Raw genomic sequence first — 26,676 nt, 5'->3', positions numbered from 1 at the left:
ATAATACAGTTGTACATTTCTGGCAAAACCTTAAAAAAAAAAATCAGTTATGTCAATAAAAATAATCCAAGGTGAGTTGTTGTGAAATATGACATCATCAGCAAAGCGCCAGAAAACTTTTTTTTTCCTTGTGCAGACATCATATTAATTAAACTAAGTAAATTATAACTAAAGCAACATAAACAAAATATTCCTAAAGAGGGTCCTAGTAATATCAAGATACTAGACCTGCAGAAGATAGTCTGCTCATAGGCTGAGGAGGATTTTATCCATTAAATGAACCATTACACTCTCACAATAGCCCAAGGTTCAATGTTCAAACTCAACCAGGATGGTAATAATAAAACTAAAATGAATGGATAACAAGAAAATGCTGAACACATAAACAAAAAAAAGAATAAAAAGTAAAATACAAAACTATGATAACCAGCTTATTGTAAATTAACCTGATTACCAGCTTCACCCTGTTACAACTGGTTTCAAAGTTTTTAGAGTAGCTAGTTCCTTTTTAATGGATGTCTTCATCATACTCCAGTGATTTTCTTTTTGGTGACTCGAAGTTTCCCCTGTTGCTCATACTCCAGAGTATGCAGCAAAAGAGAGACAGCCTAACCTGCAGGTGACTCATGATGATGACTTTCCTGCTTTTTTCCTCACAGTCCTTGGATGAAGTTAGTCTTTACTAAAACGGTCTGTCCTTCAGGGCTGAATTTTATTCAATAAAATAAAAATGTGTAGCAGCTGCACCTGTCTACAATGTCCTCATGGCAAAAATCAATCAGACCATACTATTTGGATTAAATCATTCATGTTGTTGGTCAAAACAAATTATTTTACGTATAATGTACTCTAGTTCGTACATATCAGAAAGTTGTTAAATCACCAATTAGATAGACCCTGTTAGTACTGGTTTGGACCCACTTTTGGACTGTTGCAGCAGAAATTGAGATCAGACCAGGCAACATTTTTCCAGTCTTGTTGTCCAAAATTGGCGAGCCTGTGTGAATTGCAACCTCAGGTTCTTGTTCTTAGCTGATAGGAGTGGCACCCGATGCTTTGTTTTCTGCTGCTGTAGGCCATCTACTTTAAGATTTGGCATGTTGTGCTTTCATTAACGCTCCTCTGAATACCTTGGTTGTAACGACTGGTTATTTGAGTTACTGTAGCCCTCTTATCAGCTCAAAGCTGTCTGACCATTTTCTTCTTACCTCTGGGATTAGTAAAGGCCTTTATGCACAGAGAAGTACCGCTCACTGAATATTTTCTCTTTTTTTGGGCCATTCTCTGTAAACACTAGTGATGGTTGTGTAGGAAAATCCCAGTAAATCAACAGTTTCTGAAATACTCCGACCAGCAACAACCATAATACATTCAAAGTCACTTCTTCCCCATTCTGATGCTTGCTGTGAACTTTGTCAGGTCTACAAAAGTCTCAGTACAAGTCTGTATTGAGTTGCTGCCACGTGATTAGCTAATTAGACATTTGTGTTATCTTATTAGCAGCTGAACCGGTGTGCTTCTTAAGGTGAGTGTATATGGTAGTGAAAAAAGTACTTGCAAACATGAAATTCAAGTCATCCTTCTAAATAAAAGTACATGAAATTATTATTAAAAACGTATTAATGGCGGGTGTCATTTCAAAGCATTTTATTTCAAATATTTTCTTCACAGTGTGATAACATAAGACTGTACCTGCTTGTTCCAGGGCTTCACTCCCATGATGAATTTTACTGCCGCTAAGTTACATTAAAAAGTTTTTACTATTTTGTAAACAGTTATAAATAATATGTTTCATCACCTACTAATCTGAAGGTCAGACATATTTAAATAGCCTTGGGTAAAAAAATGAACCGAAACTGCCCTTATCTGTGTGTGAATGGGTGGATGTATCTTGCAGTAAGAAACGCTTTCAGTGCTTCTGTTAGAGCAAAAATGCAGCATATAAATAAAGTACAAATTCAAATACAAATGCTAATAACATTGCATTAACTAACTGCAAACGGATCTTCAACCCTCCAGGAATGAGTAGAATCAGCTAAAGGATATGTGGCAGTGCAATCTGTTTTTATGTTGGAATGTTATTTGTGCGGTAGAAATGACATGAATTTGGGGTTATAAGTAGAGTCAAAGCAATAAAGATAGCAAAATATGTATGAAGTATGAAACCCACATAAATAGATATTTTTAGCCTTTTTTCCATTTAATGAATGGATTGTATAGCCACATAATGAGTGTGATATCCAATCTTTCAAGTTTTTTTTCTTTTTTGAACAAAACTAAGCTAAGAAAACTGCAAAACGCTACTCATTATTTTCTCTGTTAATTGAAGAAACCTCCTTCTCTAGTTCAAGGCATCTTTGGCTGCTTAGGCACTGCTGTACCCTTCTGCCCCATCACTTCCAGCACACGACAATATTAGGATCGTTTTCCAAACGTTCATCAAGCTCCTGGTAAGTAATCCCTGTAAAATTAGGACATTGTAAGCACACTTGTTTCACACCATCAGTTCTTAAGTTTTGTCCAACAATCAAAGAAGGCTTCAAACCCTGCCTGTTTTGCAGCAGATCTCATCGTAACTATGACAACCGGTATAGAGTCGAGGAGGCCTGCTTCTCTCGTCGCGGATCACCTTCACGGGATACTTCTGCAGCCGTCGAATAAGACACTTCATTAGTCCAAACTGGATCAGCCTCCTTAGGAGAAACGAGTGACATGACACACATACAGTATGAGCCAGTGCCACTTTGACCTGAATTTTCAGGAGCGCTAAGTCTTTTCAGGAACTGATCATTTGAGCGACGCTAACCTCTCGTCGACCCTTTGAAGCTGCTGTGAGTAGCGTGAGCAAAGGTCTCGGACTGTTGTTCCCGGACTTAGCCCACAATACAGCTGGAACACATCTCTCAGACTCGCACGTTTCTGACCTGAAAGTGACAGGGCAAAGCTGCACAGTTAACGTCACAAAATAAATAAAGATTAACACGTGTTTTAATGGTCATGACCCCAACTAACCCTGCTTAGTGACGTAGTTAAGGCACTCCTCCTGAATGGACTTGTCATCTATGAGGCTCTGGACTTTTGGGGTGGTGCAGTACACATTAGAGTACTAGAGAAAGACCCATGAAGGCAACCAGAACAAGTCATCAGGAAGTATTAGCCACTTTTTAATAGCTTGCTTTTTACAGCAGAATATCAGAAGACTAGAGACAATAATTTAATGTATTTGTTAAAAAAAAAAGAGGAAAAGATTAAAATTAAAGTTTTAAATAAAAGGCCTTGCACAGTTAGCCTTCCCTCACTTAAAAAAACCTGCCCTAATATTCTGTATTCAAAGTGGTGCATAGAGAGCAATGTGCAATATATAAATTGGCTTTCTTTTGAAATAAATGAACCCTTTTATCAGAATGGCCTTCAGAACCGATGCTTGCTTTACGGCTTTACAACCTGTACTGCTCCCCCCCCCAAAAAAGTTTTTCTGCACAAGAAAATTCACTTTCACAAAAACAGAAAAAAACAAAACATTTCCAGAACACAGAAGGAATTATATGAAAAAAAAATTACAACTTCTCAATTAAAACTAACATCGGCCCTAATGGTCCCTGATAAACTGTTCCACTACACTCATATATGTGTGATGTGAAATTAGTTTAATACCTGGAAAATTGACACCAGAGTCACAACACCATAGTACCTGTGAAGTTAAAAAGAGAAGTAAATACATCTTTTTGAAGTGTATTTTGACTACAGAGTGAAAATGCAAGTACACCCCCCTCATTCGGTAGCTTGAAAAACCACCTTTAGCTGCAATAACTTCAGCTTATCGTTGTCTCTATGACTTTATCAGTCTCTCGCGTCATTGTGTTATAATGTTTCCATTCACTGAGGTTTGTGGGCATTTATTTATGCACAGCTCTCTGAAGGTCCCACAACAGCACTTCAATCAGGTTGAGGTTTGGACTTTGACTGGTGATTGCAACATCCTGACTCTTTTATTTTTCAGTCATTCTGTTGCAGATTTGCTGCTGTGCTTTGGATCATTGTCCTGTCAGATAACCCAGTTTTGGCCAAGCCTTACAGTAGCTTTGGGACCGATGGCCTCACATTTGACTTTGGAATATTTTGGGATACACAGGAGTTCATGGTTGACTCAATGACTGCAAGGTCACCGGGTTCTGTGGCTGCAAAGTTCAAAACATCACCCCTCTACCACTGTGCTTGACAGCTGGTGCGAGGTGTTTGTGCTGATATGCCGTGTTTGGGTTTTGTCAAACAGCGCTGTGCATTCTGGTTAAATGTCAACACTTTTGGTCTCATCTTTCCAAAGGACATTGTTTCAGAAGTCTTGTGGTTTGTTCAGATCCAACTTTGCAAACCTACACTGTGCCACCATGCTCCTTTTACAGAGAAGCAGTCCTTCCAAACAAGCCATACTTCTTCAGTCTTTTCTAATTGTGCTGCCATCAACTTTAACATGCTAACTGAGCTCTTGTCAGTGTGAGTGTGTGTGTGTGTGTGTGTGTTTGTGTTAAAGGTTTCGCTGAGTACTGTACGACCTGACCTTGAAGTGAATCTGCTGGGATGTTAACCTACAAGAAGTCCCGGGAAGATTGTGGGATTGTGTTAGCTCCCACCTGAATGGTCCACAGCAAACTATTAAAACTTCTGCATTTACAGAGGCGTTCACACTTGGTTTATCAGTTAATCAAAACAACAACATAAAACAAAGTTTTGGGATGAAGCAGTACGTGTGTGAGGTTACTAAAGAGTACAACTGTATTTACTGAAAAATACTTACAGGAGATTCTGCACTGCAATACGAACAAGATTCAGCTCAACGTCTGCTTCAGCAGAAATTTTCTGGATGTGTCTAAATCCATCGATGTAGGGAAGAATCTGCAGTTAGCAGCAAATAGATAAGGGTTAGAGGCACGTAGTGCTTTTTGCATTACTGTGTAACTAAATGCTGTAAACATGTTAACTCATAAAAGCAATAAAACAGTATTGTACCAATAAAGGGCATCTTGTCTTGCACTAATGCCTTCTTTCAAATCATAAAACAAAGGATATAAAAACGTGCTTATATCACTTCCAGCACAGCTGATAAGTGTTTAACACTGATCTTTCTTCCAAGCACTTCTTAGAGTGCTATCAAATACCTCTCAAGAGCCGCAGCCAGAGGTTGTTGACATTGAAAGCCTACCTGTTGAGTGGTGAGATCCCACTGAGACTTGATAAAATGGTCTTTGCACTGGGTAAAGACTGGCACGTCGTACTCCTGAACTATTGGGGGGTCTTTTCGCAGCTGAATCAGCTTTAGATGAATGGTGTTAGACTCATCTTAAAAAGGATACAACAAACAAGAGTAAGAGCAGTTTAAAAAAAACAAAACACTGTTGCTGCCAACCAACATGTGAATACTGCCTATGTGTAGCTGGTAAATTCTTAAATAAAATTTTTGACTCAGAAACATCAGCCTGCATTTCCCATCTGAATTTCTAAAAAGAGTAACAGTCAGAGCAAAGCCGCTTGCATAGTGGCACTGCTTTGTCTTGACTTTACCTAATCAATCCAAACAACCACATAATTTCACTTTGGGCCATAACCCAGCCAGCATGTTGGTTGGCTGATAAGGGCTTATCAGAAATATTGGAAAACCTGTTGTTAGCGAACATAATGCATAACAAAGCTCTCCTCAGTGAAGAGTGTGCTCTCCTACTGCCTGGATGTCTGCCACGCAGGGGCAACTACTAAAACCAGGAAGGCTGTGCAGAGGGTAATTAATACTGCCCCAAACATAACTGGCTGCTCTCTGCCACTCCTGGAGATCCTCTTTCCTCAGGATATCCAGGGCCATCACAGGTGACCCCTCGTGTCCCGCCATCCCTGTTTGACCCGTTGCCCTCTGGTCGAAACCTCCAGTAAATCAGGCCCCACGCCTCCAGACAAACAGTTTCTTCCCCTGGGTCATTCGGAGTGTTGACAAACACTACCCCACCCCTACCCTCCCACCCACCAACCAACCAGAGTCATGGCCTGAGTAACCCTCATCAGCTTTTATCTTGCCCTGTATATATTTCTCCTGCTTGTTATTTATTCCTGCTGTCTTACTATTTATATTCTATTCCGGCACAGTTGGTGTGGAGGACCCACAATTTAGTTGTACGTGTGCAATGAACATAATGGGCCATTCTATTCTATTCTATTCTAGATGCTTTAGTTCATTTAGAAATGCCGTAATCACATGATTTGTCTAGTAGAGCAGCTGCAGCTCTATCGTTTATGATACTTTCAGTATGATCTGCAGCACAGTAACAGAGCACATGTCACATTATTACTAAGTACATGGATCATTACAATTTTGGGCTTTTAAAGATTTCTCTGAGCTTTTCTTTTTCTAGGGTGGAATGAACATACAGCATGCATCCGTAATGTACTTTAAAAATGCATGTTGTATTTACTCTAGTTATTGTCTAATATTAATATGTATTTGATGGAGTACCAAAAGGTTGATTCTGTTCATCTGGATGTAGCCTTTTCAATGGGAGAAACGTTTCGTCACTCATCTAAGTGACTTCTTCAGTCTCAGCTGACTGCCGGTTTCTCCAACCTTATAAACAGTACATTTGCACAATTACTGAAACCAGCCCACTGAATGAACAATGCGCTGTGAGGTCAGTTCCTTGATCATTAATATGCAAATTGTCATGACCATTGATCAACAACCACTGATAAATGCCCATTGATCAAAGACCTGCGGTCAGCTGAGACTGAAGCAATCACTTGGATGAGTGACGAAACGTTTCTTCCATTGAAAACGCTACATCCAGATGAGTAGAATCAACCTTTTGGGATTTACTGACCTGGATGATTGAGCATGCATCAAGACATATTTGATGGAGTAATTAACTTTACCCAGATAACAGCTTTAAGTCTCTGCAGCGTCTGTATGTACTGATTTTTAATTACACAACATCATATTTACGTTAACCTAGCTATAAAAGTAGACGGTAGGAGGACGAAGAACATTTGAACTTTGGACCTCCACAGCCTAAAACCCACAGACTGTACAGGATTCAGTTGTAAACGCTGTGTACATTTTGTATTTACTCAGGTCTTTAGTCTTTGTCTACAGTTAAAATTTATTTGATGATCTAAAACATGTAAATGTGACAAATCAGGAAGGGAGCAATTACTTTTTTACAGTACTGCAGCTCAGTCTTTGTCTCATCTGTCCATAAAACCTTTCTCCAGAAAGCATTTGGCTTATCTGTGTGGGCAGCTGTCAACTATGGAGTAGGGGCTTCTTTCTTAGTTGGCACCTGTTTATGGCTGCTTTGAGCTTTGGTGGTTCCTGTTCTGTTCCTGAAAATCCTAACCAATTTCCTCTTATGTGATGGTGACAATCTTCCAGACTTCAGCAGTGTTGACACATCAGAATACATTGTACTTACATGTAGTTGTTTAAACAGATTATCTTGGAATCTGCAGTCAAACTTGCAGAAGGGAAATCTATAATTTCCCTTCCTACACCCATTGTTCTGAGTATTGGCAATCTAATGGGTGATGTCAAACAAGCATTTTTATGCTGGAAAAGAAAACGTACCAGAAAAATCATGTAAATCATGATCACTAACAAGAAGTTAGTCTCGGAGAGTTAAAAGACATTGTAGAAACTTCAGCACCACTTATTAAAAGATTTAAGTGAGTGTGTATATTTAAGTTATGTATATACTTCTGGCCCTGTGTGGATTAGAGAACATCCAAAATAAGTTCTAACTTGTGTGCCAAATTCTTGTCTTTTTAAGTCATTAAAGATTTAAAATAATTCCACCCTGGAAAAAAGAACAGTTCAATGAAACAGTACAAAATTACCATGACATTCATGCCCATGATGAATGTGTGTAAACGTCTGACCACAGCTATATATTAAAAAGATATATTGCTCCTTGCCACAGATAAAACTTATAGCCAGTAAGATGCCAAATAATACCAATGGGTAGGGTGCAGGCTCCCGTGGCATTAAGATCCTCTAACAAAGTTGACATAATGGGTAAAAGCTTCTGTTTGCTCTCCTCTTTGGATATAAAGCCGCTCTCCAGCTGCAACACAACAAGACAGAAAATCTCTAAGGAATCATCCCGAAGAAAGCGATCACGTGAACATGTGAAAATATGATACTCTTTACCTCCAGAGTTGTAAGGTATCCAGATAGCTTCTTAACAATAGGCTCGAGGCTGCAAGTATTGGTTCGGGCATCGCAAACAAGGCCGAGGTTAAACAGGAGGGCATTTCGGCTATATTTCTTATGTTCGATGCACACTGGGCAGCCAATTAACTTTTTTCCCATTGCAGTGCTAAGATTTAAAAAAAAGAAAAAAGAGATTGGTTGATTAAGTTAATACACTATTATTTAAATACTAAGGACTTCAAACAAGGCAGGGAGACAGACGAGCAGAATAAGACTACATACACTGTTATTAATTTGTTTTGTAGCTCTGGCTTGGTGATAATATAAACCTGAACGGTGTCAAAGAGCTCCCGTGAGATGTACTCTTCTGGAACCTGTTAGGAGAGGACACAGTATGACAAACTATGCCCAATACGATACATGAGCTCAGAAGGATTATGCAGAGTACATGTCAATGCCAAATGACTATGAAGGATTAAAAACCTGCCTCGCACGTTTAAAACACACTCAGTCATGAACAAGCTCGCAATTGGGGCATTTATAAAGATAATCATAACGACAGTAGCTATAAAATAAATAACATAACATAAAACTACTTTACCAGACCATCTGCAGACTTACCTGATATGTTATCTTGGGACCCAGAGTAGGATGAAATTCGCTGAAAAATATACACTCTATCCGAGTGGGCATGCCCATCATAGATTTTATCCTCATGGAGAACTAATCCAGAGGTGTGTAAACCCTGCTGAGTCCTATTAACTTGCCCCAAATTGCGTTAACAAGGTATCTCCTGTGTGTCTACTGTGGATCTTCCCAGTTTATTTACAGCAGCATGAGCTAGCATATAGCTTTAACGTTTAAAGACAACTTAGCGACGTCCTTAGGTACTTAAACGCAGGTCTAAAGTTAAGAGACGCCCTATAAAATCTGTTATTAATGTATTAAGCAGAGGTTATGGTCACCCAGGCATCAAACTATTCAATAACTCGACACATCAACGCATGCAAAAACCAGACAGGGAAGAACAACAATAATATCGCCTTCAGGGACACCCAGTAACTTAGCTTTAGAATAAAAATTGACGTCGCAAAAACTGTAAAGGCAACAATAAGACAGAGGAAGTCGTGGCGTATGTAGCACCAATAATGTTTTAAAATTAATATAAAAGTAACACGAACTCTGTTGTCGTATAAAAACGCTTTAAAGTATTGGGCCCTGAACAATTGCGCAACACTAAGGAAAATTTCCCTTTTAGACAATTTAAAGGTTTCGAATAATAGTATTTACCAAATGTAATATTACTTTTATTACTTGCTAATGACTTTTACATTTATAGATGCTATTTTACCATCTTACTTTACAGACTTAACGTATGTGACGGTGTAGCTTTATATGTTTTACAGTCCGTGAAGGCAACGTCGTTCAGTGGCGTCAGCGCTGCGCAGACTGCGCCGCAGTCGCTCTCTGTGCCGCGTGCAGGACACAGTACGAGCCCTGCCAGTTAGCTTGTTGTTCCGACACAGAAAAATGTTTGAATTTCATACAGGACCGTAAAGTGTAGCATGCTGATCTAACAGACTACTGCCGCCATGCAGCGAGTTCAGCCCGAGAGCGCATAGACTCCGGAAACCCAATGAATAACGATGTAAAGACTTAATACTGTTAACCATGTGGAGAAGGTCGCTGAGTACAAGCTACTACAGATGTTTTGGGTGCAGGAGTAGTGGACCAAAGGTAACTGGTCAAGTTATTTTTTTTATTTATTTTTTTCCGGGAAGTCGACACGTTGCGTCCAAAGTGTTGAACAAACAAAAACATGACAGTGTCACGGCTTTAAAAACCAACCAACAGTCCAAACCTGTTCCTGTTGCCTTCCTAACTGGAAATATTACTCACATTACAAACTGGCGCACCTGTAAGCACAGACCAGGTCAAATGAGTTTCTTGATCTGTTTATCAGTTGATTTCCATTGACGCAACTGGACCAAATCTGTTTTCTGTTATCTTCTTTTTAACAAAATAAAGTGGCAGGCACACACAGAGGCAGCAGAGCTCAGACTGAGTCAAGCCTTCAGGAAAACATTCCTGCAGTTCTCGATAAAGCTTTACAAAAGCTCTCCTGCTTGTTGACAGGCGAACACACCTGTCCGTATTCCTCAGACTTATCAGTATCAAACCTTCCTGCTGCTTGCTGTCTGTTGGATTTGAAATTGTACTTGTTATTTATTGAAGCCGTTTGCACTTCTATATCCCAGTATAATTTTTTTTTTTGCACAATCCCAGCCTTATTTTGTATTTATTTGTCTTTCTTTTGCTTCATTTTTTAAAATCGCTGTTGCATATAAAATTTTGCACTACTTCACACATTATAAGGCCTTTATTATGGGCCCGTGGTACTTTCAAGCAATTTTATTGTAGGTTATAGTTCTTTATGCTGCTACTATCACATAGTAATTTCCCCTTTAGGATCAGTAAAGTATCTTTCGATCTATCATGGCACATAACTTATACCTGTACTAAATAAATACTATATAAGCTTGAATAACTCAAATAAATAAACAAAATGATTATTGTCCATACACATACAGTAACTAATAATAACACTTCTCTCTTACTGGATTACATTAAACTAATGTAAGTTAACTTGACTTACAGATTCCCTCTTAACCCCTTGGTTATAGGGAGGAAGTGAAAATTATTTATGACTTGTCAGCTAGACACGTGTTATGAGTAATCGTGAGTGGTGTCTGAGGTTTGATCTAAAATAAATCGTGATGATTTCCAAAGTTGCTGGAAATTCCCCCGAGGAAATGCTTAATGGGAGTCTAACATCAGTGTTAAAAAACTGCAGTTGATACTTGGAAATTTTATTTGAACTTAAATGCGACAGGTGCCAGTTTGGCTCCCTGGTTGAGCTGGTGAACATGTGCCATATGGTTCAGAACTCAGCAGCCTGGGTTTGAGTTCAACCCTCAGCCCTTTACTGTGTGCCTTCCCTCGTCCTTTCTCCCTTCTTTCCTTTCTACTCCACACTGCTTCACTATCAAAATAAAGGCGATAATGCTCGCTATAAAAATAAATCCTAAATGTCATGCTTTTAGGTACTTTGGAAGTCCCAAGCTGTCCGTACATGCAGCGCTCCAGCCTTACCCGCAGGCAGGATTACACCACTTCAGGCGGTGAAGTTATGGAAGAGGCGCTTTGAGGAGAGAGGTGTGACGGAGCCTGAGCAGTCCAGCCAGTACATCATTGCTCATCTCCTCGGAGCTAAAACTGTAATTTGCAAAATCTACATTGCCTCAGCACTTGCACTGACATGCAGTAAACGTGGATCAAGTTCACATAGCGTTTCTTTATCCAGATAGAAAGTCTTGAGCAGGAGAGATTAACAGAGTTTCTCAGCCGAGAACAAACAGAGCAGATATGGAAGCTCTGCACCACACGTCTCTCCAGGTGAGTTTGTGCATAGATCTCTCTATATGCATTTCAGTGATTTTCAATTAAAATATTTACAATGTTGCATGTTTGGGTTAGGATGCCCGTGCAGTACGTGATTGAAGAGTGGGACTTCAGGGACCTGACGCTGAAGATGAGGCCTCCTGTGTTCATACCACGACCTGAAACGGAGGTAAAAGAAAAGACGAGGCAGTGCATGCTCGCAGTGAAGACCCAGCAAATGATCACGAATAAGCCGAAATGTGATTTTTATTTCGTCTTTGCTGATGCAGGAGTTGGTCGAGCTGGTGCTCAATGATCTGCAGATGAAGACTGAGATGGGAGTGCCTGCTGAGACGGAGCCTACGTGCCTGGAAGTGGGATGTGGGTCTGGTGCCATTTCTCTTAGCCTGCTGAAGAGTCTGCCTCAGGTAGAATTTTGTGCTTCTCGTAAGATTTCAGACGAGTGGAATTACAATAAGGGACCCCACAGGAAAAAGGCTGTTTAACTTATTAATGTATTACCCCTCACTTTGGGTCTTAATACACTGACAATGAGTCAAATTTTTCATTACAACAGTGAAATATATGCAGTATATTGAGGTTTCTCATTGGTCGTGATATAACCACTGGTTGCTAGGGAAAAATGTGTATTCCTATGACTGGTTCTCATTTCTACCCTCACTGATTGAAATTGAATTTCATTGAGGTCAGGTTTTCTGCAAATCTTGTGAATGCGATAACTCGAGAAGTAGGTCACCTGAAGTATACATTTTTACATTTATACCACGTGTGCAACTGACAGGAGTTGATGTGTCGTGAGGGGTGGAGCTGGCAGCCGTCAAAGTTTTTAATGTTTGTCTGCAAATACTCGCTAACTACGAGCTGAGCGGTAAAAAAATTGAAATAGTGTGATTCAGACTGGAAATAAGTAATCGTATAAGAAACACTTCTGTCATATCAATGAACGATAATAAATATTCAAAAGAGAATAAACACAGACCTTTCAAAATTAACTGTTTCCATCCATCCATTTTCTTCTGCTTATCCGGGGCCGGGTCACGGGGGCAGCCACCCAAGCAGAGAAGCCCAGACCTCGTTCTCCCCAGCCACCTCCTCCAGCTTGTCCGGGGGGACACCAAGGCGTTCCCAGGCCAGCTGAGAGATATAATCTCTCCAGCGTGTCCTGGGTCTGCCCCGGGGCCTCCTCCTGGTGGGACATGCCCGGAACACCTCACCTCATTAGTTTCCATTTTAGAAATTGCAATGTTTATATTTTAACTGCATACATTTGTCAAAAAACAAACAAAAAAACAAACCAAATAAACCCTTTGACGGTGTGCACGTGTAATATTAAAATTACATTCTCAAATTAAATAAAATAAGACATATATGAAGTCCAGACTAAGGCATAAAAATGTACCTTTACTTTATTTTCTTGGAAAGATTTCGGACATTAACAAGAGGCAAGTTTTTGTGCTGCTAAATCCAGACGTTATGATAGTGTAGATTTTAATAATTTATATTAATAATAATTCAGTGTTCCACCTAACAACCCTTAGGTCAGTGGATCGGAGTTTTATGGCCTGTGTGCACTTTTGTTGGCTTTTGAAAAAAGATTTCATTTTTATATTTTTAAATATTTTTGTAATTTAACTAACGCAATATTTGATATTATTGCAGGTATTATTTAGGACATTGCCAGACTGTCACAGGGCTAACACTGACACACAACTAGGGCTGCTCGATTATGGCAAAAATGATAATCACGATTATTTTCACTGAAATTGAGATCTCGATTATTTGACGATATTTATTTAACCCTTTAAGACCTACTATAGAACCAAGTCCACCAGAGCTTATATTACTTTTTTTTTACATGCTGTAGTGCCATTTTTGGGAGCATTTCAAGTTGCTATACATCAATACAACTGTTATAGCCCATATTTTAATAATATGTATGCATTAAGTCCATAGTAACTACATTAATTGCAAAAAAGTGCAATAAACTACAAAAGAAATTGACAATCGTTTTTGTTTTGTTTTTTTTACATATATTTCTACTTGGGGAAATTTAAGAGGTTTATCCCTCAAAACTTTAAATACAAAAAAGTTGCAAAAAAATAGTTTCCCACCACAGAAAATTTATTTTAAGTGTCTTCATAGTTTTATTTTGGAGATACAGCAATTTTTATATACTACAGGAAAAACAAAAAACAATCCTATGATGCAAATTTGGAAAGAAAACAGCAGGTGCATCAAAATAAACTATTTCCAGCTGAGCAATTCGAGTTCTAAGCATCCCAGAAACTATTCAGAAAAGTTAACGTGACTTATAAAAACACCAGTATAGGCTTTTAAGGCCTACAAGTAAAAAACTACATTTTCCGCGAAAATGACGTCACTTCCGTCACTTAAGCTGATGGCATAAGATGTAAGTACAACTCCTCCGGTTTCATATGCAAAACAAATTATTGCGCTAGCTTACGTGGTTCCGGTTCTACAGGGATTTAAAGGGTTAACAATAACAATGTATTGAATAATGACTTTAAAAAATAATATAAAATAGTGTGCAAATACTGATAACAGTGCAAATGTTTGCAATATAAAAAATAAATGAAAAATGTAAACATCTATGTTTAGTGAACTTTGCAGTGTTGCTCTGTGGTGCAGCTACGACACTGTAGCAAAGTTTACACACTATGTCTACACTCCAAATAACTTCTGCTTAGCTTTCCGAGCTTCCCTTGGGTCCTCTTAGTTTTTGTGATGCGTATTTGAAATGCAGAGAGGTGCGCTGGATTTGCCACATGGAGCAGCGCGAGAGTAAAGCACGAGGGAGGGGCTAATAATCGTTGAAAGCCCAGATCGTAATCGTGATTAAAATTCGATTAATTGAGCAGCCCTACACACAACCATTCACACTCACAGTTAACCTAACCCCACTAACTGCACATGTTTATTCTGTTGGAGGAATCTGGAATACCTGGAAAGAACCATCCTAGACACAAGGAGAAACATTTCGTCATGAAAGAAAATGGGCAAAACAGAAGCTACACTCCCTTTGAAATATACATGTTCACTCTTGCCTGTTTATTTTTTTCTCTCTTTCTCTCCTTTTCTCCCTTCCTCTCCCTCTCTGCTCCTCTCTGAGACTATGCTGTCAACCAAAGGTTGAATGTAACAGTGAAACAGAATTTAAAACCAATAAAAGGCATAAACTGATCCATGTTTAGAACAATATTCAGACTGAATAAAGGCTGCTACTGGACACAGATTTCCTTTTGACATGCTCTCAGTTGGATCTGGAGCTGTACTGTAGACAAACAATGAAGCACAGAACAGGAATAGACATCTATAACAAACTAAAATAATAAACTACATCAGCCCCTTTTGCTGGCAGCTAGCGATATACCAGCAGACTAATGGCTCCGAAAGCTACAATTAGCTAATAATTTCGAGTGACTTAGGCTACTTTAGCTAACATTTTTGACGTTATTTAGAGAAGTCACAACATCGCCCCTGCATTATCAGAACAGTTTGCACTTTTGCTATATTTCAGTTAAAGTTTGTTTTGAGTCTGCATCACTTATTTGTGTTGTTAATTGCCTCTCCATCTTCTTTCTGCCGCAGCAACGAAAAACGTACAACAACGCTGGGCAGTTTTCACTCTTCAGTAGAGGAGTTACAGTGGGGCAAAAAGTATTTAGTCAGCCACCGATTGTGCAAGTTCCCCCACTTAAAATGATGACAGAGGTCAGTAATTTGCACCAGATGTACACTTCAACTGTGAGAGACAGAATGTGAAAAAAAAATCCATGAATCCACATGGTAGGATTTGTAAAGAATTTATTCGTAAATCAGGGTGGAAAATAAGTATTTGGTCAATAACAAAAATACAACTCAATACTTTGTAACATAACCTTTGTTGGCAATAACAGAGGTCAAACGTTTACTATAGGTCTTTACCAGGTTTGCACACACAGTAGCTGGTATTTTGGCCCATTCCTCCATGCAGATCTTCTCGAGAGCAGTGATGTTTTGGGGCTGTCGCCGAGCAACACGGACTTTCAACTCCCGCCACAGATTTTCTATGGGGTTGAGGTCTGGAGACTGGCTAGGCCACTCCAGGACTTTCAAATGCTTCTTACGGAGCCACTCCTTTGTTGCCCGGGCGGTGTGTTTTGGATCATTGTCATGTTGGAAGACCCAGCCTCGTTTCATCTTCAAAGTTCTCACTGATGGAAGGAGGTTTTGGCTCAAAATCTCACGATACATGGCCCCATTCATTCTGTCCTTAACACGGATCAGTCGTCCTGTCCCCTTGGCAGAAAAACAGCCCCATAGCATGATGTTTCCACCCCCATGCTTCACAGTAGGTATGGTGTTCTTGGGATGCAACTCAGTATTCTTCTTCCTCCAAACACGACGAGTTGAGTTTATACCAAAAAGTTCTACTTTGGTTTCATCTGACCACATGACATTCTCCCAATCCTCTGCTGTATCATCCATGTGCTCTCTGGCAAACTTCAGACGGGCCTGGACATGCACTGGCTTCAGCAGCGGAACACGTCTGGCACTGCGGGATTTGATTCCCTGCCGTTGTAGTGTGTTACTGATGGTGACCTTTGTTACTTTGGTCCCAGCTCTCTGCAGGTCATTCACCAGGTCCCCCCGTGTGGTTCTGGGATCTTTGCTCACCGTTCTCATGATCATTTTGACCCCACGGGATGAGATCTTGCGTGGAGCCCCAGATCGAGGGAGATTATCAGTGGTCTTGTATGTCTTCCATTTTCTGATGATTGCTCCCACAGTTGATTTTTTCACACCAAGCTGCTTGCCTATTGTAGATTCACTCTTCCCAGTCTGGTGCAGGTCTACAATACTTTTCCTGGTGTCCTTCGAAAGCTCTTTGGTCTTGGCCATGGCGGCGTTTGGAGTCTGACTGTTTGAGGCTGTGGACAGGTGTCTTTTATACAGATGATGGGTTCAAACAGGTGCCATTCATACAGGTAACGAGTGGGGGACAGAAAAGCTTCTTACAGAAGACGTTACAGGTCTGTGAGAGCCAGAGATTTTCCTTGTTTGAGGTGACCAAATACTTATTTCCACCCTGATTTACGAATAAATTCTTTACAAATCCTACCATGTGAATTCATGGATTTTTTTTTCACATTCTGTCTCTCACAGTTGACGTGTACCTCTGGTGCAAATTACTGACTTCTGTCATCATTTTAAGTGGGGGAACTTGCACAATTGGTGGCTGACTAAATACTTTTTTGCCCCACTGTAGCAAAATATAGCGTTAGAAGACAATGTCAGAAAATAATATTAAAATCTATTATCATTACTACTATTATTATAGTTATTTTTAGGGATCCTGTGATGAAATATCTCTATTGTAGGACTGTTTTTAGTCGCAAATGAGGGGGAAACACTTGCGTTTACAATGTTTAACACATGCTTCAGAGCCAAGTGTTAAACGAAGCATCGAGTCAAAGAATTTGTGTCGAGAATTTTTTATCATCGAATTATTCGCACTAGTTTGTAGACAGGTCTGTCACTTCCATTCAAACTATGATCACAGCAATATGCTGTAACACAAAGCAATCACAACGAGTTTTGTGCCAACCAGTCAGAGAATACATGTTTTTCCCTAGCAACAGGTGGTTGTCAGGGGTCAGAGTCTATGGCTTTATTTTTGTGCCACTATTCTGAGCGCACGTGAAAAAAAGAATTGTAGGTGCAAGTGTTGCATTTTGAGGAGAAATTTATTTTGAGCGAAGAAAAGCTAAATTTGAGTGAACAAAACTCATTGCTGCGTGCAAAAACTGTATTTCAGGGTTTGCTATTATCCACACACACACAATAGCAACCCTCAACATTTCTGCCCGTGTGCGTTCAACTCTTTCTGTATGCCGTTATATTTGTGCCACAAAACCAGCCAATCACAGACTTGGATGCAAAAAAATCTGATCGGCTACTTTGGTCTCCAATCAGCTCGAAATGACGAAATGCAATATCCCAGAATCCATTTTGTCCAAAACTCAAACGAGGCAGTGGCAGAGGAACACAGAGTGGTGGAGTTTGAAATATTACTCTTTCTGGGTCACAAAATAAACTTTTAAGATATTTTCATGCGAGAATGGTGCTGTGTAAACGTCAAATATCTGCTCGATTTATCAAAACATCACATATTTGCATAAGTGCTCTAATGTTTTCGGAGATGCCTGTTACCCACCAGCTGACCGGGTGGTCACTCGGGTTAAACATAGTATAAGGCTGAACTGACAAAAAATCGGCCGACTACACCACCAGGTATTGTAGGAAAAACCATAAAGCTTTTGAATGAAAACAAACGCTGTTGTCACAGTGATGTACACTGTCTTGTTGGTATATATGTATGATTTGTATCACCTTCATGTTTCCCTCTCACCACATATCCAAACCGATATCATGACCAGCAGCTTTTACAGCTGTGGCTCTGGCAAACATCAGCTGATACTAGAAAGTAATATTAAATAAATTCTAACAACAGCTTATCAAGCTTAAACGTGCTGGTGTTGTTTAGCGCAACATCCGCTGGTTTCCTGTTTCTGGTGCAAAGTGGGCGATAAACAAACAAGAGAGACATCAGCTGATCATTGATCAGTTTCATGATTGAAGTAGCAACAAGAGAGGGAGGGGAGAGAATGAGAGAAGAACAGGCAGTTGTACAGCAAAAACACAGAATAACTCCAGCTTTGTGTCTTTTTTCATTCTAGCTGAAGTACGGGACTAATCGCGTTCCTTTTCACCTCAATAAGGATGTATTGTAATTGGTCCAGCCCAGAGTTGATTAGCCAATTGGCTAATCCACCACCTTTCATTGTTTATACCATTACAAAAACAAACAAGCAAACATAAAAATGAAAGATCACCATCGGCCCACCGGGCAAATGTCCGGTATGCGCAATAGCCAGTCCAGCTATGCGGTCAGCTGGTGGGTAACAGGCATCTCCGAAAACATTAGAGCACTTTTGCAAATATGTGATGTCTTGATAAATCGAGCAGGTTTTTGAAGTTTACACAGAACCATTATCGTATGAAAATATCTTAAAAGTTTATTTTGTAACCCAGAAAGAGTGATATTTCAAACTCCGCCACTGCCTCGTTTGAGTTTGGACGAAATGGATTCTGGGATATTGCATTTCGTCATTTCGAGCTGATTGGAGACCAAAATAGCCAATCAGATTTTTTTGCATCCAAGTCTGTGATTGGCTGGTTTTGTGGCACATGGCGTACAGAAAGAGTTGAATGCGCACGGGCAGAAATGTTGAGAGCACACATAGCGAGCGAGCTCAAATGCAAAAACTGAGCGAGAGGGGCTGCTATTGTGTGTGTGGGGATAACAGCAAACACAGTTTTTGCACGCAGCAATGAATTTTGTTCACTCAAATGTAGCTTTTCTTCACTCAAAATAAATTTCTCCTCAAAATGCAACACTTGCACCTGCAAAAAATTTTTTTATGTGCGCTCAGAATAGTGGCACAAAAATAACGCCATAAAGAGTCCGGTCTTTAGGCATGAGTGGCTGCAGCTTTAACAGTTATTTTCCCAGCGACTGCCATCAGCCTTCAGCAACCACTTGCAATCGGTCAGGGTAAACTCATTATTCCTCCATGACCCGGAGGTTGCCAGATGGTCACTGACAGGTCTTTAAGCCTGTGTGACCGGGACCTTATTCGCTTGATCCTACACTGTCACCATGACGGTCATGCGTCCAAATGAGCTACAAACTGAATGTCTGGCGGTTAGTGATCGTGTGTCTGCAAAATCTCAAGACCCAGACGTTTTTTCTTCCTCATCAACATCTGTCAGATGAGGTTGTGTTTTGAACATCTGTGGTTTTGATCAGGATCCTCTTTGCAATCAGTAACGTTGTGTACAGACTTTCATGTTCTCTTCAGGAAGTTGTGACATTTCCTGTAGCACCAAGCATTTTTGAAACTAATCCCATATAACAAGCAAATGTCAGCTTGTTTAGATGCTGAACGTGATGCATCAGTTAGAGAAAAATTACAAATTACGAAAAACACTGACGTAAGTTGGTGGGCAGTCGTGTGTTATGAGAACAGTTTCAATCCTGGCATTAATTCTCTGAGTTAAATAAATTCCTCTGGAGGAATGGAACACCATGCTCACCTCGGGAAAGTCAGGTACTGACACAGGTGAATGTCATGGCCTTATACACTCAAACTGCTGTTTGAGCTTTTTGACCCATAGCCATTGGAAAGTGTTGCTCACTACTATTGTCAGCTTAAGTCTAAATAGATAAATTGCCTTAACCTAACAGTGAGTATTGATACAAAGGCTGCAGCTTTTTATGTGTCATTTAGTTATTCTAAAGAACATTTGACAGTGGATTCTTTAGGCTGAGCTAATTGAGTGTTTTTTTGAGGCTTGTGATGACCATATGTTATGTTTCATTTTTTAGTGATGACTTATTTATTTACTATTAATAGACTGTAATGGCGAAGGACCAGACAACCACAGTGTTACAGTTTGTTGAGTGTTTTTTATTTACAGAGTTAAAGTGCAGCTTTCCAGCTGCCTCGCTCTGCGCAGCACACACCGCTCTCTCGTCCGGTCCCGGCATCCCCCTGAAATAGGGAAGGCATGACCCGGTGATGGAGAACAGCTGTGTGGGTCAACCTCCCCTGACACAACACACTGAACCCCCCGCTCCACCCCTCCCTGTAGCCGAGCCACATTGATTAACAGGGAAAAAAATCAATAGGATAACTGATATGATAAATCATTAGTTATAGATTTCCAGTTGATAAGCTGCTATCCTCACATCACATGTACATCTTCTCATCTCAGCTGATCAAACATGCACTCCAGTTATACTGTGATATTGTGTTTGCATATTTTAGACTCTCTTCTGTTATCAGATTATAAAGAAGTAAAAATGTCCCAATTTTCCCGTGCATACAAATACAGGAAAACAGAGAGAAAACTTCTGCGTAAAGTTAGTTCTTGTGTTTTGTTTTCCAGCTTAAAGGCGTCGCCCTGGATCAGAGCCAGGATGCAGTGGATTTAACAAGAGAGAACGCACTAAGGTAATTGCAGCACAACCCATGAAAACTATGTTGTAAATGTCCTTTAGCATTGATTTATTTTTATTATAAAGATTACATTACATTATTATAAAGATTACATTACATTGTTATAAAGATTTCATAAAATCTGAAAAAGGATTTTCGTCTGCAGATTGGGACTTGAGGATAGATTAGAGATTCATCACATCGATGTCATGAAGGGTCAGTGAAAGTTTTGCATGTTTTTTTCTAAATAACAAAGCTGATCCCTCTGCTGATAAAAAGATTCTTTTGTTTTGTTTTGTTTTTTATCAGATGCAGAAACTCTGCTCAGTCTCATTAGGCCAGTTACAACTTTGGTCAGTAACCCTCCGTACCTGTTTTCAGAAGACATGGCGTCCCTTGAACCTGAAATTTTAAGGTGACTAAATTCTCATTTTATATATATTAAACCTGTCTATGTTTAACATTAAAAAAAGCTTTATTCAGTTGGATTCGCAAAAGTTGTTATTAAATGCAGAATGTACAAATCTTTAGAGTGAGCTATTAAGGTTGTATTGTTTAAATAATTGTGAGTAATTACAATGTCATTAAGCATTCATCTGTTGGGTTTATAGGAGAAGGTGGAAATATATGAAACTGTAAAAGATTTATGAAAGATAATCTCTGGGCATATAAAACCAAGCAGAATTTACTGTTTTAGGTTGCTTACAAATACAGTTGTATTTATAAAAAATTGTACAATTGTTACAATTTGTTAAACATTGTATTTGTTAAAGCTGTTTAATAAATACAATGAAACCAATATAACAATATTAACATACTGTTTAGTATATGTTATTTATGAGTAGCTGACCATTTAATCAATGTTGGGATCTTTAAATTAGAAGAAATGATCATAGTGAAGGAAATGTGCACTCATCCTTTACTTTTAGCTGTAATTTGCATGTAAAATGTAAATCTAATAAATAAGCTTATCAGATTTCATTAGAAAACATTTTAAAATATGTGATGTTTGTATCTATTTTACAGTGTGTGCTTTTGCTGTGTGCTGCTCCCCAGATTTGAAGACCCGGCTGCTTTAGACGGAGGCGAAGACGGCCTGAAAGTGATCAAGCAGATTTTGACCCTGGCTCCCCAGATTCTGTCCAGTTATGGGTAAAAACCAAAAAAAAGCCAACTCTCACACACAGATGGACACACCTGTGTTCAATTCCTAAAGGCAAAAGCGCCTTGTCACAAGAACAGCATGTTCTGAAAAACACATGTATCGTGTTGCCTCTTTAATGTGTTAAGCTTTCTAAAAGACTTCCAGTGAATGCACTTCCAGGCATGTGCTGCTCTCATCTCAGGGTTACTTTTCAAAATCGAGTCCTGTTGATGATTAATTTTTACCCCATTTCTGTGGGTTTTTTGTTTTATTTCCTGGTGAGAAACAGTCGTGCTTACTTGGAGGTGGACCCCAGACACCCCCCACTCATTCGACAGTGGGTGGAGGGGAACGTGGACGGGCTGCAGTTTAAGGAGGCACGGCATGACATCACCGGCAGGTCTGTTCAATAAAACTGCTTTACATCAATATCAGTTTTCATATGAAATCACTCTGCGTGAGCCCACTTTCAGGGCCATCGCTGTGATTTGATTAAGGGGTCTGGGGTTTGGGCATCAGTGACACCGGCTCGTTTTTTGTGTTTCCTAGGCCTCGATTCTGCATCCTTCAGAAGGAAGAAGTCAAACAAGGACCACAAGCAGGATCTGGACTGAGAAATTAAGATCCTATTACGCTGGCTTTAGCTCAGGTCGCCGCTGCCTCAGCTCCCCTACCCCCACTGAACCACCAAGCACGCGCTCACACTGATCTGATAACACCCAGCATTCATAATTTGCACAAGCGCACATTGTTTTCATGTCACCGCTGCACTTTTAATCTAGTAACAGTCGTGATCACATCCTGCGTCACAATAAAAAATGTGTGCATGAAGGCACAAAAAAAACGCAGGCTCCAAAGCTGAAGGTAATTACCGAAGCTTTTCTCGGAACCCTCCCTCTCAGAAGCTCACCCTCCTCCCAGGAAGCATTCAGTAGTTCTGTGAATCCACTGACGAACGGTCCTCCCCTCAGCTTGTCCTCTCGCTGACTCAGATGCAAGCGGCGTGCATTGTTGAGCAAAAGCTCACGCAGCACGGCCTTTACTTCCTCACACAATCTGCTTCTCTCGCATACTTAGAGTTTAAAGGCCACTAAGTCTTTGTGTTTCAAAGGTGATTTAAGGGAAAATATTTCCTAACAAGTGTCACAAGAGCAGTCGTCATGCGGGGGTTGGTGATGGCGATCGCAAGCCTTAACACAACAGAAACGTTTGGCATTTCAAACAACACAGATGAATAACAAGTGGATACAAATGTAAAAGCATGACACGCCAAGAGTCCAGCTGGTGGTTTTAATACAAAAACGTACACATGTAAAAGGTACAAAAAGATGCTGTACTGAGAAAACAAAAATAAAATGGCATAAAAGATGTCTCAGTGTAATCAGTGTACTTCTCAGGAAACTATATACATCTTGAACTGATGAAGGAGGGGAGAAGATATGGACAGTTTTCCACATCCATCATAAAACAGAGTACAGTACTTCATGTTTCTCACAAGTTTTTGTTGTTGTTGTTGTTTTCCTTTTTCCTGGGGTGCTTCGACATCCAGTCCTCAACAATTTAAGTCTGAAACCAGACACAGCAGGATTAACTGAATTTGTACACATTTTGTCACCAAAAACATCACCCTGTGTCCAGTATTTTTGCAACTGGCCTCCAACTGCTGAAGCAGCAATGTCTTTTACGGACACAAAGGACCCGCTTAAAAGTGTTGTTTTTTTTGTTTTTTTTCCCCTTAAGCTGAGATTCAGCCATTAATAGTGATTCAGTGAACCTCCTCTCCTCTTTCTCCTCCTCCTCCGCCCCCTCAGACCTTGAAGGGATAGTCCTGTAAGTAACGCAGCAGGGGCCTTGGGAGTGGTAGCTGATCGGGACAGTCAGTTTGTCTGTTAATGACGAGACGTGTGAGGTGCTGAAGAGAGGGGAGGCTTTGGGGCTTGTACAGAGCCTGCTTGAGTTTTAGTACCACTGTGGTCTGCTGGATGCCCTGCTGAGAGGCTTTTGAAGGAGGCTCCTCCTCCACTCTTCCCTCCTCTGCCTTTCTCTCTGGTCCCATGTAGTGCTGCACCAGACTGGGAACGCTGGGGAAGGATGACAGGCTGGGTCTGGCCGGGGAGCTGGAGTCGAGCAGAAACTGGGCGCAGCTGTACTGGATCCGTATGCTTGTGGGGCCACGCGCGGTTCTGACCGACAGGGTCAGCATGTACAGAGGGTGACTGCTGTCCCGTACCAAAAAGGCTCCTTCAGATGCCTCCTGAAGAGCAGCGTGGGCCTGGGCTGCAGTCACAGCTCCCCAGTACCATCCTACACACACAAATTCCTAAATATTAGTCACCGTGAACAGATCGTGTTGTCCTGCATGAAGCCTGATGTTTACTTAGCGATGAACAATCAACTAATCTCTCAGAGCAGATAATGAAATGTACCAAACAATACCTGGAACACATCGAGGATTTTTAGGAATGCTTTTTTTTTCTCCTTTTTTTTTGGAATGAGAAAGATGTGAAGCATGTTTTAAACCACACCTGAATTTTCTAGGTAGCAGAAGTTGCTGGCAATGGCCCTCAGATCTTTTGTGGGGTCCCATCGTGGACTGGTGCTTTGGAAGCAGGGGGTGGGAGTTGCAGTTCCTGCCCGCATACCCCGCGGGGATTCAGTGGACGGGGTAGTGGGCAGAAGAGCTCCAGGACTGGAAATCAGATGGAAGATACTAGTTAGCAGACATAAACAAACACAGCAGGAGGATTTATCACAGCTTCCTTGTTTTTAACCCTGGAATTTTAATATTTTTTGGCTGATTTATTTATTTTTCAAAAAACTGACTTTATCGCATTTTATCCTATTTTTACTACTGACCTAAACAATGAACTACTAATAACTAGTATTTTTTAAAGGTTACGTTAGATCTTGCAACAGGCTTGCATTTGTCTTGTTTTCACCTGAACAACAATAATAATAATTAAGGCCAATTAAGGCAATTTTACACTTATATATTTATATATATATAAGTGTATATATATGTGTGTGTAACTGAAATTTCCCGGCTGGGTTTCTTTACAATGACGAGCAAAGAGAAAGCAGAGACACAAAGAAAAGTCAACTCACCCGGGTACACAAAGAATCATTCTATTTCTTCACTTCTCTGGGCTTAAATCCAATCGGACTTCAGAAAACAATCAAAACATACAGAGACTAAAATGTATCTAAAGAAAAAGGAGGGGAAAAAAATAAAAATCTGGCTAACAAACAATCCGCGGTGACATGGGTTTCATGTATGAATAGCTCGATTGTAACCCGAAGAGCTCCGTGCACGCAAACAGGCTCTGCTCCTGTCCTTAACACTGATCAGCAGAGAGGAGAACAACAATAAAATATAATAGAAACGACCTAAAAGCGGCTCTACTGTAAAGCTCAGCTCTCCGCAGCACTGCGTTGGAGTGTGTTGTCGCCAGAATGAGATCCCGATGTGTGAAGGACAGAGTGTAAAGGCTTGGCTTTTAAAATTTACCGTTTCCTAGAAGTCTATTCTGAGAACTCGCAGCACCGGCGGCTCTGACGTCACGCCGGCCGCACCAACTCCCACTCCGCTCCAACCGCCGCCGGTTGTTTCGCTTCGCGGCAGGGCTACAGCTCCTCTATTAGCGCTCCTTCGACGGACAAACCGGGTTCGCACATATATGTGTGTGGGGGTTTTTGTGTTTCGGTTAATTCCCAGGACAACCGCCCCGAACCGTGCTGTTTTTCTCTGGCATCTCTCTCCTCGTTTCACCCGGCGGCTCCCCGCCTTCGCTGAACCTGCGCTCCGCTCCCAGGAACCGCGCGGCAGCTTCTGCCTAGTCGCTTTCCAGGAATAATTGCAGAGCTTGACTCCGCCCCGCCGGGCGGCCCTGACAGAGGCTTCATTCTGGGAATTCACCGCCTCGACATTAAAGATAATAGGAATGCTCACTGGCTATTTCCAGTAATATAGATTTCCCTCGATCCTGGTGGAAAAACACGGCGAGAGGTTTTCTAGGAGCTTTAGAGTAATTACGCTCGAGAAAACAAGTTGTTATTGTGACAATAAACTAAAAAATATATATAAACCGGGTTAAGACTGCCGTAGAGACAGAGAAAAGCTGATTGTGCTTCAGTTTGTGACTTCTGATAATCTTCACTTTTATTGCTCTTTTGTGTCTTGTTTGCACACATGCAGCCCTAGATTAAACTATAGTTCATTTGCAGTTACATTTCTGCTTATTTGATCTCTCCTGGTATTTATTTTCCCGGGAATGTATCTAAGAGATCCCTGCATCGGCCTGCAGCTTACACTCCAATGCATGTAGGTGTTGATATCTTGTTTCATTTACGAGAATATGGCCAAATAAGGGCTGTTAAGGATTATTTCTGACGCTGGGTTTTTGCGTATTGTTGTAAAATCTGTGGCATATCCTGTCCGGCTTTTTAAAATATTTATTCCAATAATACTAAGAGCCATCGCTCAGACATATGTGGTAGTTTGGAAGCAGAGTAATATGTGAAATATGCTGCGTCATAATCATAACCATACCCAGGAGAGCGCGCTGATCCTGAATAGCGTCTTCTCAGAAATCCTGAAATGAGCTTCTTTCTAAGAAGTTCTGTGGACTTTATCTGTCCCTGCTGGGTGAGGTTGAACAAATACCTTTTGAGGCCTTAGGCAAAAAAACACATCTACATTTTTCAAATATGATTGCAGTAGCATAATTTTTTTTATGCTACTGCAATCATATTTTACATACGTATCATGGAAACAGAAAGTCTACAGATGTAATCATTGCTATAGTAAAAAGAAACCA

The 26,676-nt window shown here is 40.4% G+C and overlaps 3 protein-coding genes across 6 annotated transcripts; 1 reads left to right on the top strand and 2 right to left on the bottom strand.

Annotated features, from left to right (window-relative positions):
* Nucleotides 1–1,637: 1,637 nt before the first annotated feature.
* On the bottom strand, nt 1,638–10,235 carry nprl2 (NPR2 like, GATOR1 complex subunit). Of its 3 annotated transcripts, none has more exons than XM_085406874.1 (11): nt 10,088–10,235; nt 8,471–8,562; nt 8,186–8,354; nt 7,991–8,099; nt 5,201–5,337; nt 4,796–4,893; nt 3,655–3,691; nt 3,013–3,106; nt 2,807–2,924; nt 2,551–2,693; nt 1,638–2,461 (listed from the first exon to the last, which is right to left on the bottom strand). In XM_085406874.1, exons 3-11 carry the CDS (start codon nt 8,345–8,347, stop codon nt 2,394–2,396), a joined length of 966 nt encoding a protein of 321 aa, XP_085263000.1. In that variant the 5' UTR covers nt 8,348–8,354; nt 8,471–8,562; nt 10,088–10,235; the 3' UTR covers nt 1,638–2,393. The 3 variants fall into 3 exon arrangements, with proteins under 3 accessions (XP_085263000.1, XP_085263001.1, XP_085262999.1); XM_085406875.1 differs by having other exon boundaries at nt 10,105–10,233; XM_085406873.1 differs by lacking the exon at nt 10,088–10,235 and adding an exon at nt 8,810–9,458.
* On the top strand, nt 9,639–23,229 carry hemk1 (HemK methyltransferase family member 1). The gene is given in 12 exon segments (XM_085406876.1): nt 9,639–9,925; nt 11,293–11,466; nt 11,553–11,644; nt 11,726–11,819; nt 11,920–12,057; nt 20,666–20,730; nt 20,882–20,931; nt 21,025–21,130; nt 21,772–21,867; nt 22,149–22,259; nt 22,409–22,433; nt 22,435–23,229. Coding segments are annotated over 12 exon segments (1,056 nt in total). The 5' UTR covers nt 9,639–9,859; the 3' UTR covers nt 22,474–23,229.
* LOC146670124 (cytokine-inducible SH2-containing protein-like) lies at nt 23,136–25,698 on the bottom strand. Of its 2 annotated transcripts, none has more exons than XM_085406878.1 (3): nt 25,368–25,698; nt 24,385–24,548; nt 23,136–24,163 (listed from the first exon to the last, which is right to left on the bottom strand). In XM_085406878.1, the coding sequence occupies exons 2-3, from the start codon at nt 24,497–24,499 to the stop codon at nt 23,667–23,669; spliced, it is 612 nt and encodes a 203-aa protein (XP_085263004.1). In that variant the 5' UTR covers nt 24,500–24,548; nt 25,368–25,698; the 3' UTR covers nt 23,136–23,666. The 2 variants fall into 2 exon arrangements, with proteins under 2 accessions (XP_085263004.1, XP_085263003.1); XM_085406877.1 differs by lacking the exon at nt 25,368–25,698 and adding an exon at nt 24,965–25,357.
* Between the last annotated feature and the right edge of the window lie 978 nt (nt 25,699–26,676).

This window comes from Rhamphochromis longiceps, linkage group LG5 (genome assembly GCF_057381845.1).
Source record: "Rhamphochromis longiceps isolate RC_006_pf linkage group LG5, R_longiceps_female_GT1.1, whole genome shotgun sequence".
Taxonomy (NCBI): domain Eukaryota; kingdom Metazoa; phylum Chordata; class Actinopteri; order Cichliformes; family Cichlidae; genus Rhamphochromis; species Rhamphochromis longiceps.
This window is presented reverse-complemented; position numbering and strand designations above follow the sequence as displayed.